Genomic DNA, 17,020 nt, shown 5'->3' with positions numbered 1-17,020 from the left:
AAGGATCAGGCAGCAATATTTGCTGTTCTGCAGCCTCCACTGGTGATACCCAGGCAAATAAGAGTGGACTTCCAGCAAACTCCAACAGATCTGCAGTTGAGAGACCTGAGTGTTAGAAGGAAAACTAACAAACAGAAAGGTATAGCATCAACATCAACAAAAAGGACATCCTCACCGAATCCCCATCTGTAGGTCACCAGCATCAAAGACCAAAGGTAGATAAAACCACAAAGATGGGGAGAAGCCAGAGCAGAAAAGCTGAAAATTCTAAAAACCAGAGTGCATCTTCTCCTCCAAAGGATCACAGCTCCTTGCCAGCACCGGAACAAAGCTAGATGGAGAATGACTTTCATGAGCTGACAGAGCTAGGCTTCAGAAGGTCAGTAATAACAAACTTCTCCGAGCTAAAAGAGGATATTTGAACCCATTGCAAGGAAGCTAAAAATCTTGAAAAAAGATTAGACGAATGGCTAGCTAGAATAAACAGTGTACAGAAGACCTTAAATGACCGGATGGAGCTGAAAACCATGACACGAGAAATACATGATGCATGCACAAGCTTCAATAGCTGATTCGACCAAGTGGAAGAAAGGGTATCAGTGATCGAAGATCATATTAATGAAATAAAGTGGGAAGTGAAGTTTAGAGAAAAAAGAGTAAAAAGAAATGAACAAAGCCTCCAAGAAATATGGGACTATGTGAAAAGACCAAATCTACGTTTGATTGGTGTACCTGAAAGTGGCGGGGAGAATGGAACCAAGTTGGAAAACACTCTGCAGGATATTATCCAGGAGAACTTCCCCAACCTAGCAAGGCAAGCCAACATTCAAATTCAGGAAATACAGAGAACACCACAAAGATACTCCTCAAGAAGAGCAACCCCAAGACACATAATTGTCAGATTCACCAAGGTTGAAATGAAGGAAAAAATGTTCAGGGCAGCCAGAGAGAAAGGTCAGGTTACCCACAAAGGGAAGCCCATCAGACTAACAGTGGATCTCTTGGCAGAAACCCTACAAGCTAGAAGAGAGTGGGGGCCAATATTCAACATTCTTAAAGAAAAGAATTTTCAACCCAGAATTTCATATCCAGCCAAACTAAGCTTCATAAGTGAAGGAGAAATAAAATCCTTTACAGACAAGCAAATGCTGAGAGATTTTGTCACCACCAGGCCTGCCTTACAAGAGCTCTTGAAGGAAGCACTAAACATGGAAAGAAACAACTGGTAACAGTCACTGCAAAAACATGCCAAATTGCAAAGACAATCAATGCTAGGAAGAAACTGCATCAACTAACAGGCAAAATAATCAGCTAACATCATAATGACAGGATCAAATTCACACATAACAATATTAACCTTAAATGTAAATGAGCTAAATGCTCCAATTAAAAGACACAGACTGGCAAATTGGATAAAAAGTCAAGACCCATGAGTGTGCTGTATTCAGGCAACCCATCTCATGTTCAGAGACACACATAGGCTCAAAATAAAGGGATGGAGGAAGATCTACCAAGCAAATGGAACACAGAAAAAAAAGCAGGGGTGGCAATCCTAGTATCTGATAAAACAGACTTTAAACGAACAAATATCAAAAGAGACAAAGAAGGCCATTACACATTGGTAAAGGGATCAATTCAACAAGAAGAGCTAACTATCCTAAATATATATGCACGCAATACAGGAGCACCCAGATTCATAAAGCAAGTCCTTAGAGACCTACAAAGAGACTTAGACTCCCACACCATAATAATAGGAGACTTTAACACCCCACTGTCAATATTAGACAGGTCACTGAGACAGAAGGTTAACAAGGATATCCAGGACTTGAACTCAGCTCTGGACCAAGCAGACTTAATAGACATCTACAGAACTCTCCACCCCAAATCAACAGAATATACATTTCTCAGCATCACATCGCTCTTATTCCAAAATTGACCACATAGTTGGAAGTAAAGCACTCCTCAGCAAATGTAAAAGAACAGAAATCACAACAAACTGTCTCTCAGACCACAGTGCAATCAAATTAGAACTCAGGATTAAGAAACTCACTCAAAACCGCACAACTACATGGAAACTGAACAACCTGCTCCTGAATGACTACTGGGTACATAACGAAATGAAGGCAGAAATAAAGATGTTCTTTGAAACCAATGAGAACAAAGACACAACATACCAGAATCTCTGGGACACATTTAAAGCAGTGTGTAGAGGGAAATTTATACCACTAAATGCCCAAGAAAGAAAGCAGGAAAGATCTAAAATTGACATCCTAACATCACAATTAAAAGAACTAGAGAAGGAAGAGCAAACAAATTCAAAAGCTAGCAGAAGACAAGAAATAACTAAGATCAGGGCAGAACTGAAGGAGATAGAGACACATAAAGAACCATCAAAAAATCAATGAATCCAGGAGCTTGTTTTTTGAAAAAGATCAACAAAATTGATAGACCGCTAGCCAGACTAATAAAGAAGAGAGAAGAATCAAATAGATGCAATAAAAAATGATAAAGAGGATATCACCACCGATCCCACAGAAATACAAAGTACCATCAGAGAATACTATAAACACCTCTACGCAAATAACCTAGAAAATCTAGAAGAAACGGATAAATTCCTGGATACATACACCCTCCCAAGTCTAAACCAGGAAGAAGTTGAATCTCTGAATAGACAAGTAACAGGCTCTGAAATTGAGGCAATGATTAATAGCCTAGCAACCAAAACAAGTCCAGGTCCAGATGGAGTCACAGCTGAATTCTACCAGAGGTACAAAGAGGAGCTGGTACCATTCCTTCTGAAACTATTCCAATCAATAGAAAAAGAGGGAATCCTCCCTAACTCGTTTTATGAGGCCAGCATCATCCTAATACCAAAGCCTGGCAGAGATACAACAAAAAAAGAGAATTTTAGAGCAATATCCCTGATGAACATTGATGCAAAAATCCTCAATAAAATATTGGCAAACCGAATCAGGCAGCACATCAAAAATCTTATCCACCACGATGAGGTCAGCTTCATACATGGGATGCAAAGCTTGTTCAACATACTCAAATCAATAAACAAAATCCATCACATAAACAGAACCAGTGACAAAAACTACATGATTATCTCAATAGATGCAGAAAAGGCCTTTGACAAAATTCAACAGCCCTTCATGCTAAAAACTCTCAATAAACTAGGTATTGATGGAATGTATCTCAAAATAATGAGAGCTATTTATGACAGACCCACAGCCAATATCATACTGAATGGGCAAAAGCTGAAAGTATTCCCTTTGAAAACTGACACAAGACAGGGATGCCCTCTCTCACCACTCCTATTCAACATAGTGTTGGAAGTTCTGGCCAGGGCAATCAGGCAAGAGAAAGCAATAAAGGGTATTCAATTAGGAAAAGAGGAAGTCAAATTGTCCCTGTTTGCAGATGACATGATTGTATATTTAGAAAACCCCGTCATCTCAGCCCAAAATCTCCGTAAGCTGATAAGTGACTTCAGCAAAGTCTCAGGATTCAAAATCAATGTGCAAAAGTCACAAGCATTCCCATACACCAATAACAGACAAACAGAGAGCCAAATCATGAGTGAACTCCCATTCACAATTGCTTCAAAGAGAATAAAATACCTAGGAATCAAACTTACAAGGGATGTGAAGGACCCTTTCAAGGAGAACTACAAACCACTGCTCAATGAAATAAAACAGGATACAAACAAATGGAAGAACATTCCATGATCACGGATAGGAAGAATCAATATTGTGAAAATGGCCATACTTCCCAAGGTAATTTATAGATTCAACGCCATTCCCAACAAGCTACGAATGACTTTCTTCACAGGATTGGAAAAAACTACTTTAAAGTTCTTATGGAACCAAAAAAGAGCCCACATTGCCGAGACAATCCTAAGCAAAAAGAACAAAGCTCGAGGCATCATGCTACCTGACTTCAAAGTACACTACAAGGCTACAGTAACCAAAACAGCATGGTACTGGTACCAAAACAGAGAGATAGACCAATGGAACAGAAAGGAGGCCTCAGAAATAACACCACACATCTATAACCATCTGATCTTTGATAAACCTGAGAAAAACAAGCAATGGGGAAAAGATTCCCTATTTAATAAATGGTGCTGGGAAAACTGGCTAGCCATATGTAGAAAGCTGAAATCGGACCCCTTCCTTACACCTTATATAAAACTTAATTCAAGATGGATTAAAGACTTAAATGTTAGACCTAAAACCATGAAAACCCTAGAAGAAAACCTAGGCAATATCATTTAGGATATAGGCATAGGCAAGGACTTCATGACTAAAACACCAAAAGCAATGGCAACAAAAGCCAAAATTGACAAATGGGATCTAATTAAACTAAAGAGCTTCTGCACAGCAAAGAAACTACCGTCAGAGTGAATAGGCAACCTACAGAATGGGAGAAAATTTTTGCAATCTACCCATTTGACAAAGGGCTAATATCCAGAATCTACAAAGAACTTAAACAAATTTACAAGAAAAAAACAAACAACCCCATCAAAAAGTGGGCAAAGGATATGAACAGACACTTCTCAAAAGAAGACATTTATGCAGCCAACAAACACAGGAAAAAATGCTTATCACACTGGCCATCAGAGAAATGTAAATCAAAACTACAATGAGATACCATCTCACACCAGTTAGAATGGCGATCATTAAAAAGTCAGGAAACAACAGATGCTGGAGAGGATATGGAGAAATAGGAACACTTTTACACTGTTGGTGGGAATGTAAACGAGCTCAACCATTATGGAAGACAGTGTGACCATTCCTCCAGGATCTAGAACTAGAAATATCATTTGACCCAGCATCCCATTACTGGGTATATACCCAAAGGATTATAAATCATGCTACTATAAAGACACATGCATACGTATGTTTATTGCAGCACTGTTCACAATAGCAAAGACTTGGAACCAAACCAAATGTCCATCAATGATAGACTGAATTAAGAAAATGTGGCACATATACACCATGGAATTCTATGCAGCCATAAAAAAGGATGAGTTCATGTCCTTTGCAGGGAGATGGATGAAGCTGGAAACCATCATTCTGAACAAACTATCACTAGCACAGAAAACCAAATACCGCATGTTCTCACTCATAGGTGGGAATTGTACAATGAGAGCACTTGGACACAGGGCAGGGAACATCACACATGGGGGACTATCATGGGGTGGGGGGCAGGGGGATGGATAGCATCAGGATAAATACCTAATGTAAATGACGAGTTAATGCGTGCAGCAAACAAACATGGCACATGTATACCTGTGTAACAAAACTGCATGTTGTGCACATGTACCCTGGAACTTAAAGTTTAATAATAATTTTTTTTTAAATCTCACCTTTCTCCCAGAATCTGCAGAAGAAACAGTGTCCCTCAAGCTTTGATTTACATGGACACCAACAGAGGGTGTAGCTAGAGCCCAAGTGTGTGATGTGACAGTCAGATGAAAGTGGCCCCTACCTAGCAAAGCCAAGTGGCTTAGTGTGGGGCAGGTTCATGCAAGAAATTTCTCTACTTCTCTCCGTAGATCCTCCTCAGGATCAAGGCCAGTGCTCTCCCAGAATGTTTAAAGGCAGAGAGAAGAATTACCTTTTAGGGCTAACTTGTTTCCCCCAAAATCTCCAACTTTTTTTTCTTGTTTAGCCATTGTACAAAATTGGGAAAATGTACACCTTCTGGGTAGATTCTGCATAGTGGAGAAAAGGCTTGAGAGGCACAAAGGCTGGGCTTTACAATCCCTACCCCTCACTCCATCATCCTTACCTATGCATTTCCCTGGTAACCCAATCCACAGTCTGGTACCTTCCCCACTGTCATTTCTGCTGCATTACAGACACAGACTTGCAAATAGTTATGGTTGTGACTGACTTTCTTCGTGACACCTGACCCTTTCTCATGCTGCAAGGAAAGCTTGCTGGGAGGAGCATGGAATCTGGAATGAAGCCAGAGGGCAAAGCTGAAAGGGGTCATTTAAGTGCTGCAACTCAGAGATTCACTCAGAAGACCGGACACAATTCCGAAGGTCGCCCAGAAGGAGAGGACAATGTCATTTCTAACTGTGAGTTGAAAAGGCACAGCCTTCAATAATCTCAAGTCACACAAAACCAAGAAAGATGTGGGGTATTTTATGATGAAAATATGAACATTCCTACTGTGAATGCTTTACTGAGAGTTGTGGGTGTGTGGAAGAGAAACACTGAGGCTAGGTATCTGAGATGCTTGTAACATGTGGGTTGTGGATCCTGGACAAATGTAACCCTCTGTGAGCATGAGGTGGTATCTGATGAGAGTGAACTCTGATGAGATGATGTGACTTTAGGTGGGAGGTGAATGGCCCACCAGGTCAAGCAGGTGTTTGTGTGAGTGTAAGGGGGTGATTGTACTTTGTCTTCCTCTTTGTGATGTGAGTGTGTGTGAGCACAGCCAGAAAAGTGCATGGTCATCTTTATGTGCGCAGTGAGCAGGTGTGTGTAACTCAGTGAGTGGCATGGCTCTGTGTGACTGTGGGTGTGTGTGCTGGCATGTGACTGAGTATTGAAGGGAAAACACGCATGTGGCCTTCTGTGCATGTGAAGGTTCCTCCCCACACAACAGCACCTCTGATGAAGGAACTGTGTGTCTTTTCATGTGTGGCAATGTGGATCCCAGGTGGCTTAACTGGTAGGGATCTTGGAGATTGTGAGTTACCAAGGACTCGTTTCAGATCACTTATGAGAACAGAATGTATGATCAGTAGATGTCTCTTCCCAGTAAGAGTGGGGAAGAGGAAAGGAGACTATGGGGGTGATGGATCCTCAGGTGGGGTCTGCACAGAGTGACCACTGTCTCTTGCCTCCCAGGCTCAGCTTCCCTGTCCCCAGCCTATCCTGTCCTTTTCATTGTGGGACACGAGGTTTGCTAGAGAAGGATATTAGAGGCCACGGTTTCAGAGACTGAATCACGTAAAATATCCACTGTAAGCTCTGTCTCAACTGAGTCTAAACTTGTTCCTCCACCCGTGAAGGAACAAGTCTAGTCTCAGTTCAGACAGAGCTTACAGTGGATATTAATCAACAAAGCAGCTGGGTTCACTGGCTCATGGCTATAATCCCACCAATCTGAGAGACAAAGATGAGAGGATAACTTGAGGCCAGAAGTTTGAGGCCAGTCTGGGTATCATAGTGAGACCCTTTCTTTAAAAAACTTTAAATATCAGACTGCCAGAGTGGCAGGCACCTTTTGCCCCAGCTACACAAGACGGGGCAGATGTGTGAGGATCACTGCAGCCCAGGAGTTCAACGTTTCAATGAGCTATGATCCCACCACTGCATGTCAGCCTGGGCAACAGAGCAAGACCCTATCTCAAAAATACAGAAAAATCATCAACCACTTGTAGTCATCGTAGAAATCAATCATTCCCTCCAGTTATGTCCCTGACCCACAGGCTTCACTTGTGCAAGTACTGGGGCTGTGCTGTCAGTAATGTGTGCCACTTCTTGGAAGGACGTCCATTGCCCTTGATGATTGTGAGAGTTGAAAATAAGGCAGGTCAGTGTTTCAGGAGGTCTCCCCTGTTCTGTTAGGTCACCCCTAACAGGCCCTACACATGCCAGGGATTAGGGTAAAAGTTTTACATGTATTAACTGCTCTATTATGGAGAACTTCCTACACAGTAGGAATTCGTGATAATCCTCCTTGTTTTAGGGAAACTGAGGAAGTCAAGTAACCGATCTAAGATTGCACTGCTAGTAAGAGGCAGAATGAGGACTGGAATCCAGGCTTCTTGGCTCCTGAACCCTTGCTCTTACCTATGGGTCCACCATACCTTCAGGAATGTGGGGCCCTGACTGTGGTAGAGTGAAAGGGGAGAGTCCACAGAGTCTGCCCTGTGATCTCTAACCTCCTGCACCATGGGAATATGTTACAGGAGGGGAGACTGCACCTGACCCTGCACCTCTCACTTATTCTCAATACCCTGGCAGGTGCCATACAAACTGCCTGTGTCTTTGTCTGTTGGTTCCTGCGTGATAATCAAAGGGACACCGATCGACTCTTCTATGTGAGTACTCCATGGTCCAATGGAGGGGGTGGAGGAGAAAGGAGAATATTTGCTAACAGTTTGACCTTATGTGTGGGTGATGTGGAAATGTCTAATTGGCAGGATGGAGGCCCCATGCAGGTGCAGGTCCTGGAGACCCTCCAGCACCAGGCATGAGACCTGCAGCAACTGCATGCGGGCCAGCCATGGGGCCTAGGGGAGGAGAATACTCAGTGGGTTGGGACTGTGGCTCTTTATCAAGGGGCATAGAATTTTCAGGGAATGAACAAGTCATAGGCCCAGGTCAGTGACTGTGACTCAGTTTTCATCTGGGGATGAGGGGCACAGCATCTCCCTGCCGGGGGCACAAGGAGCTGAAGCATCCCCACAGGGACCAGGCCTGCAGTATCATCAGAGAGACTTTTACCCTGGGTAAATGGGAGAAGGGATTTGTGTGCGTGTCAAGTGTGTGTCTGTGCAATGAAGGAACCTGTCCAATATGCTGTGTGCTTTGCCCTCAGCAATGAACCACAGCTGCAGGTGGATTTCTACACTGAGATGAATGAGGACTCAGAAATTGCCTTCCATTTGCGAGTGCACTTAGGCCGTCGTGTGGTCATGAACAGTCGTGAGTTTGGGATATGGATGTTGGAGGAGAATTTACACTATGTGCCCTTTGAGGATGGCAAACCATTTGACTTGCGCATCTACGTGTGTCACAATGAGTATGAGGTGAGCACCCCAGGAGCTCCCAGTACCCAGGTTCTTCGGGATCCCAGAGCAGGAGTCAGCTCTCATTGACCTGGCCTCACCAGTCCCTCAGGGCCCATCTCCCGTAACTACCCCTGCCCCAGGTTTTCATCACAGAGCACCCTCTGCTTGCACTGCCATCCTCAGCTCTTTCCCAAATCTGACCAAGGTCAAGGTCGGCTCATCTTCCATTTCCCCCAAAGTGGAGAATCTCCTCTGTCTTTTCACATAGTGCTCATTTCTATTTATGCCATTATTTAAATTTTCATGTAGCTGAATGAATACAATATACTTAAGAAAAAAGTTTTTTCTATCAATCAAAAATTATGTCTTCGTCTCACTTTTGGGCCCCAATTCTACTCATACGAATAACATTACCAGAGCTCTGCTCTCCTTCAGAGAGAATCCTTTTTTTTTTTTTTTTTGAGACAGAGACTCACTTTGTCATCCAGGTTGGAGGGCAGTGATGTGATCTCAGCTCACTGCAACCTCCACCTCCCGGATTCAAGCGATTCTCTTGCCTTAGCCTCCCAAGTAGATGGGATTACAGGTGCATGCCACCACACCTAGCTGATTTTTTTATTTTTAGTAGAGACGGGGTTTCACCATGTTGGCCAGGCTGGTCTTGAACTCCCAGCCTCAAGTTATCAACCCAATTCAGCCTCCCAATATAGTGGGATTACAGGCATATGCCACCATGCCAACCCCTTCAGAGGAAATCTTTGCCTATGGAAGCATGTAGATATGTCTATGATTTCATTTGTTTTTAAGTAAATCCTGATATGTTGCTCTACACATTATGCTTTAGGAACTAAGTTGGTTTTTCATCAAAGAATATATCTTGAAGACATTATCAATCCATGTTTCTGCTTCAATTGTTTATTTGGGCATTGAAGTTGTTTCCAGTATTTTGCTCTCACAAATGATGCTGTATTAAGCTTTCAAATAAATCCTTTAGTCATTACCAACCTCCCAATACTTACATTGGGATATAATTACAAAAAATGAAAAAACTGGTTGAAAAATATGTGCATTTTAAATTTGAAAAATTAATACTAATAAGGTGACTCTCTATACAGCCTCAATATAAGGAATACATCCATACTTTCTTACTTTCTCTAACGAGTAGGCCAAAAGATTCACATCTTATTCAGATTCAAGTGAGGGATCTTTTCCTATGCTTAGAAGTTGTCGAAGATAATATCCTATGTTATACAAGACCTGTCCTCCTTTAACTCTCTAAGAACACTGGGTTTCATTCTTTGCCACTAACACCTCAGATGTAGGCTACTCCAAAGAAGAACTGTGCCATCAGTAGTGAAAGACAGTCACAGTTCGTGGAATTGAAAAGTATGCATTTCAGTGAACATGGTCTAGCACTAACCCTGTGGCAGGTCCTGTGCGAGATGCAGGGTCTCAAGTTCCTGAGACACAGTTGCTGGTAATGGGGTTGTCCAGGTTAGAAGGGAGGCTGAATAAACAGGGACTGTGTGACACAGAGTGTAGAACTTCACTAGATAAGAGGAAACATTAGAAATAAGGTCAGCAACTGTCTCAAATAGGCACAAAATGTCATCTGTAAACAGAAGTGTATCTACAACATTCGCTTGTATAACTAGGAGTTTTCTTGGGGAATGTTATTGGTACTAGGGCAGAGTAGAGAAGAGGCTGAAAACTTGTTGGGTGGCATACTGTCTTTCTGATGCATTTTTCCTCTTAAAGGTAAAGGTAAATGGTGAATACATTTATGCCTTTGTCCATCGAATCCCGCCATCATATGTGAAGATGATTCAAGTGTGGAGAGATGTCTCCCTGGACTCAGTGCTTGTCAACAATGGACGGAGATGATCACACTCCTCATTGTTGAGGAAACCCTCTTTCTGCCTGACCATGGGATTCCTAGAGCCTGCTAACAGAATAATCCCTCCTCAACCCCTTCCCCTACACTTGGTCATTAAAACAGCACCAAACCGCACATGATTTCGTTCTTGCTTTAAGAGGGGGAAAGAGGACGTGATCATCCCCAAAAGGGGCCAGGGCTTTCTATGGGAGGCATCAAGAAATCAAAGGGGATAAACCTTCCTGTGACAAAGGGAGTGAGTGACAAGGTCCATGGAATGTCTGATAAGACATTAGGAACAGCATCCTTCTATAGTACGTAGTTGACGTCAGACAGTCTGAACCAAAATACTTACCCAATCTCAGATGACTCACGGCACTTAAATGTTAGATAGCTACTTACAGCCACACAGGTGTACCTAGTAGCTTTTGGGAAAACCTATAACTTTAGGAAAATTATGTGGAATTTCTTAATTTTTCCATTGTTCCCAGGATGCTTATTGTGTATGAACACTATGCCTGGCTTTGTGCAGGCTGCTGTGAAGGAAGTGAAGAAAAAGATGACAAGTTTTGCATGTAAAGTTTTCAATCCAAGCAATAGAGAATCACTGGAGCCCAGTGATTCCCCTTAAAGAATACCAATTATTCTTATTTGCAAATATTTGAAAAGTTTTTCATTTTATGTGGGGAGAATCCAGGGGTTTCTCTTTAGAAATAAATGGTCATGGTTTTAGATCAGAGAACACGTAGATTATTATTGGAATAGACACAATTCATGTACATGGACACAGTGAGCAGATCCTGCTTTGCTGCTATTCTTGTGATAAATTGCAGCATAGAAAACCGCCCAACACATATTGGCTAAAAGCAATCATTTATTTTGATGTCTCCCAGCTTTACAGGTTTACTGAATTCATGTGAGTGGTAGATCATGTGATGGGAGTCACATTATTTGAGAGATCTTTTAGGCTGGGATTTCAAGGGATGCTTTACTCTTGTCCAATTCAACACTAGGGCCGAGTGAACACCTGGAAATTGGCTGATTATTTCCCTCACTACCTCACCTTCCCATTCATGCCTTTAATTTCCTCAAATAGACTCTCACAGTTCTTAGACTTAATGAATGGTGACTGGCTTTCACCAAAGTAAGCCTTCAAAAAGGCTCATGGAGAAGGTGCACAGCATCACAGGACTTACCTTTGAATGGCAGACAGTGTTACTTCTATGACTTTACATTGATCAAGATGAGTCACACAGACAGCCCTAACCAAAAGGAGAGGACTCCACAAGCTGTGGTTATTGTGACTGTAGTCATGAGGGGCCATCCTTGGCAACTAGTTCCACTCAGAACTACTTCCCATATACCAAAAACGCACCCTGTAAGGAATCTCTGAAGGCATACAATTATAGGAACAGGCCTCAGAGTAAAGTGCAGTGTCTTATCTAATCAGGATATGGTGTCTATGATGTGACTACAACTTATCACTTGCAATCTCTCTCAACATGTGCATCAAAGGAACACATTATCTGCTTTATGCAAATCAAGCAAAGAAGACTGAAGGAGACAGGAAAAAGGCAATGAAAACACCTATTTTAGAAGGGCAAAATAAAATAGACAGCAGTCACTAATCTGTATCATTGGTGAAACCAACCAGACACCTATTTTCATTTTCTCTGGGAATGTTTCTCTGTAGCACTTGCCCTCACCCTCCATTCTCAGCTTCTTGGAGTTCCTACCAAGATGGCAGAATAACAGCCCTTTCCCTATGCCTGGCCAACATGTTGAAACCACATCTCTACTAAAAATACAAAAATTAGCTGAGCATGGTGGCAGGCACCTGTAATCCCAGCTACTTGGGAGGTTGAGGCAGGAGAATCACTTGAACCCAGGACAAGGTGCTTGCAGTGAGCTAAGATCATGCCATTGCACTCCAGCCTGGGTGACAAGAGCTAAACTCCATCTCAAAACAAAACAAAAAGAAATCTAAATATAATTGAGTTGAATATTTGAATTTTTTATTGACATTTCAAATTAGATTCTAATTCAATTTAAAAGAGCATCTCATAGAAGCAGGTGTACTCAATTATGTTAACGCTGTGGTTTCATTTAAGCAATTTGTTTTGTGAAGGGACACAAATCCAACCAGATTGTAACAGTGTATAAATATGTATGTATTAATTTAATTACAATGACAATACTCTCAACTCCCCATTTGAATAAAGGAGAGCATCTGATCTCTGTTCTGGGGCACCGTGCACTATAGGTGTGTGGAAATACAGATGCCCTCAGCTGTGGGGTAGGCTCAGTGGGACCTGGAGTGCTGGAGCCCCTGGGCCATTCACCTCTGGCTACAAAAGTCATTGTCTATTTATCCTCAGCTGCTATAGAAATGTTATTTTCAGTGGTTGTCATGATGCAAAAGAAAAGAAGCATGGAGATTTATTAAACCTTTACATATAAGTTATGTTAGTAAATAAACTGAACTTTCTTCTGGCTTAACTAAAAAATCTATACTAGTATTTATGCCTTTTGGAAAATAGAGATGGCAATTTAAATATTATGAGGCAAAGCAACTGATTATCAGGTATGACAACCAACTACAACTGCAGAATTGTAGAGGTTATGGGTTAAATGTATAAGAATATTTCATAGCAATAATCTTTTAAGACTATGCAAGAGACTCCACGGTGGAGTAGAAATTAGAACAGAATTAATAATACTGTGTATGCTCTCAGTTCACCGATTTATCAAAACTAGCTTTATAATTCAGGAGGGTGTCTGCCCTTTTGCAATTGGAAGAAAAGAAAGAATATTTCATTTTTCAACTCTTTAGATTTTTTTCACTAACAGTATTTCCACAGCTAAGTAAGGGATTTGCAAGTAGCATCAAGAGAAAAAAGCAGGCTTGAGCAGCTTTTAAAATATGGTCTTAAAATATGGAAATTGGAGCCATGTGTGGTGGCTCACACTTGTAATCTCAGCACTTTGGGAGCCTGAGGTGGGAGGATTGCTTGAGGTCAAAAGTTTGAGACCAGCCTAGGCAGCAGAGCAAGATCCCCATCGTTACAAAAAATAATAATTTTTTAAAAAATTAGCTGGATGTGGTGGTGCATGCCTTAGAGTCCTAGTTACTTGGGCGGCTGAGGTAGGAGGAGCTCTTGAGCCCAAGAGTTCAAGTCTGCAGTGAACTACAATTGCACCACTGTACTCTAGCCTGGGAAACAAAGTGAGACTCTCTCTCTCTCTCTCTCTCTCTCTCTCTCTATATATATATATATATATATACACACATATATATACACACATATATATACACACACATATATATACACACACACACACATATACATACATATATATGTGGAAAAGGGAAGGGGCCAAGAATGTCAAAGACATTATTGAAGAAAAGGAAAGATTTCTCCTGCCAAATATCAGAAGTTTTATAAAGCTACAGCAATTAAGATAGTGTGGTCTTCACTGATAAACTGACCAGTGAAACAGAATAGAGAGCTCCCAAACAAATCTCCACAAATTTAATATTTGATATGTGATGCAGGTGACATGGCAGATCAGCAAAGAAAGAAAGGACTTTTCAATAAATAGAAAAGAAAAATAATGGTTACTGATATAGGAAACAAAATGAAATTATATTCCTTCTTCGCTCTATATACAAACATTAAATTCCAGATGGACCAAAGACTTACGTGTCAGAAACAAAACTTTAAAACTTTTAGTAGAAAATGTAAGTGAATGAGACACAAAAAGCCATTTAACCATTAAAAAAGATTAGATGTTTTGACTATCACAAAATTGAGAACTTTTTACATCAAAAAGTGAAAAGGTAAGCTGGGCATGGTGTCTCAAGCCTGTAATCCCAACAGTAGATCACCTGAGGTCAGGAGTTTGACACCAGGCTGGCCAACATGGTGAAACCCTGTCTCCACTAAAAATACAAGAAATTAGCCAGGCATTGGTGGCAGACACTAGTAATCCCAGCTACTTGGGAAGCTGATGCACAAGAATCTTCTGAACCCGGGAGGTGGAGGTTACAGTGAGCCACTGCACTCCAGCCTGAATGGCAGAGCGAGACTCTGTCTCAAAAAAAAAAAGTAAAAATTAAAAAATAAAAGTAAAAAAGTGAAAAGATAAACTATAAACTAGAAGAAGATATTTGCCGTACCTAAAACCTATGAAAGATAATATCATATCAACAAAGTATAAGGAGTTCCTATGAATTAATTTTGAAAATAGCATCCCAAAAGAAAATTGGGAAAAGACATTAATAGGGATTTCACAAAAGAGAATGCCCCCAAAACATAAAAATTTTCTCATCCTCATTAGTAGTCAAGAAAATGCACAAGATACTACATATCTATTCTCTCCACAAATATTAAGAAGTTTGACAATACCAAATGTATTAGTCCACATTCATGCTGCTGATAAAGACATAACTGAGACTGGGAAGAAAAAGAGGCTTAATGGATTTATGGTTCCACATGGCCGAGGAGGCCTCAGAGTCATAGCAGTGGTTGAAAGGCACTTCTTACATGGCATTGGCAAGAGAATATGAGAAGGAAGCAAAAGATGAAACCCCTGATAAACCCATCAGATCCTGTGAGACTTATTCACTATAACAAGAATAGCATGGAAAAGACCAGCCCAAGGGATTCAACTACCTCCCCCTGGGTCCCTCCCTCAACACATGGGAATTCTGAGAGATACAATTCAAGCTGAGATGTGGGTAGGTACATAGCCAAGCCATATTAATCTGCTCCTGGCCCCTCCAAATCTCATGTCCTCACATTTCAAAACCTATCATGCCTTCCCAACAGTCCCCCAAAGTCTTAACTCATTTCAGCATTAACCCAAATGTCTGCTGTCCAAAGTCTCATCTGATAAAAGGCAAGTCTCTTCTGCCTATGAGCCTGTAAAATCCAAAGCAAGCTAGTTACTTCCTAGATACAATTGGGGTACAGGTAATTGAGTAAATACAGCTGTTCCAAATGGGAGAAGTTGGCCAAAACAAAGGGGTTACAGGCCCCATGCAAGTCCTAAATCCAGCCAGGTAGTCAAATTTTAAAGCCCCAAAATGATCTCCTTTGACTCCATGTTTCACATCAAGGTCATGCTGATGCAAGAGGTGGACTCCCATGGCCTTGTGTAGTTCTGCCCCTGTAGCTTTGCAGGGTATAGCCCACCTCCTGGCTGTTTTCATGGGCTGATGTTGAGTGTCTGAAGCTTTTCCAGGCTCATGGTGCAAGGTATCACCATTCTGGGGTCTGGAGGACAGTGTCCCTCTTCTCACAGCTCCACTAGGAAGTGCTCCAGTAGGGACTCTGTGTAGGGGCTCTGACCCTTCCACATTTCCCTTCCACACGGCCCTAGCAGAGGTTCTCCATGAGAGCCCCACCCCTGTAGCAAACTTCTGCTTGGACATCCAGGCGTTTTCATACATCCTCTGAAATCTAGGTGGAGGTTTCCAAATCTCAATTCTTGACTTCTGTGCAGTTGCAGGCTCAACACCAGGTGGAAGCTGCCAAGGCTTGGTGCTTGCCCTCTCAAAGCCATGGCCTGAGTTCCATGTTGGCCCCTTTCAGCCATGGCTGGAGTGGCTGAAACACAGAGCACCAAGGCCCTAGGCTACACACAGCACAGTGATCCTGGGCCCGGCCCACAAAACCATTTTTTCCTTGTAGGCCTCTGGGCCTGTGATGGGAGGGGCTGCTGTGATGATCTCTGACATGCCCTGTGGACACTTTCCCCATTGTCCTGGGGATTAACATTTAGCTTCTCATTACTTATGTGAATTTCTGCAGCCAGCTTGAATTTATCCTCAGAAAATGGCATTTTCTTTTCTATCACATTGTCAGGCTGCAAATTTTCCAAACTTGTATGCTCTGCTTCCTTTATAAAACTGAATGTCTTTAACATCATCTGAGTCTCCTCTTGAATACTTTACTGCTTAGAAATTTCTTCCACCAGATACCCTGAATCATCTCTCTCAAGTTCAGAGTTCCACAAATCTCTAGGGCAGGGGCAAAATGCTGCCACTCTTTTTGCTAAAACATAGTGAGAGTCACCTTTGCTCCTGTTCCCAACAAGTTCCTCATCTCTGTCTGAGACCACCTCAGCCTGGACCTTATTGTTCATAACACTATCAGCATTTTGTCAATGCCATTCAACAAGTCTCTATGAGGTTCCAAATTTTCCCACATTTTCCAGTCTTCTTCTGAGTCCTCCAAACTGTTCCAACCTCTGCCTGTTGCCAACTTTCAAAGTCGCTTCCACATTTTTGGGTATCTTTTCAGCAGCACCCCACTTCACTGGTACCAATTTACTGTATTAGTCCGTTTTCACACTGCTGATAAAGACAAACTCAA

The 17,020-nt window shown here is 41.8% G+C and overlaps 1 protein-coding gene across 2 annotated transcripts; it reads left to right on the top strand.

The window, feature by feature from the left end:
- Nucleotides 1–5,943: 5,943 nt before the first annotated feature.
- On the top strand, nt 5,944–10,773 carry LOC101132676 (galectin-16). 2 transcript variants are annotated; one of them, XM_031004449.3, is made up of 4 exons: nt 5,944–6,091; nt 7,995–8,071; nt 8,572–8,782; nt 10,523–10,773. In XM_031004449.3, the coding sequence occupies exons 1-4, from the start codon at nt 6,077–6,079 to the stop codon at nt 10,646–10,648; spliced, it is 429 nt and encodes a 142-aa protein (XP_030860309.1). In that variant the 5' UTR covers nt 5,944–6,076; the 3' UTR covers nt 10,649–10,773. The 2 variants fall into 2 exon arrangements, with proteins under 2 accessions (XP_030860309.1, XP_063557975.1); XM_063701905.1 differs by lacking the exon at nt 5,944–6,091 and adding an exon at nt 7,440–7,544 and having other exon boundaries at nt 10,523–10,755.
- Nucleotides 10,774–17,020: the final 6,247 nt, after the last annotated feature.

Source organism: Gorilla gorilla, chromosome 20 (genome assembly GCF_029281585.2).
Source record: "Gorilla gorilla gorilla isolate KB3781 chromosome 20, NHGRI_mGorGor1-v2.1_pri, whole genome shotgun sequence".
Taxonomy (NCBI): Eukaryota; Metazoa; Chordata; class Mammalia; order Primates; family Hominidae; genus Gorilla; species Gorilla gorilla.
The sequence above is the reverse complement of the archived record's forward strand: the minus strand, read 5'-3'. Positions and strand labels throughout refer to the sequence as shown.

Excerpts from the sequence above, each read along its gene's own strand:
- LOC101132676 (XM_063701905.1), top strand. The coding sequence starts at position 7,440 with ATGTCCCTGACCCACAGGCTTCACTTGTGCAAGTACTGGGGCTGTGCT. Across the intron at positions 7,545-7,994 it reads TGCCCTTGATGATTGTGAGA|GTGCCATACAAACTGCCTGT; the intron begins GTTGAAAATAAG and ends ATACCCTGGCAG. Across the intron at positions 8,072-8,571 it reads ACACCGATCGACTCTTCTAT|CAATGAACCACAGCTGCAGG; the intron begins GTGAGTACTCCA and ends CTTTGCCCTCAG.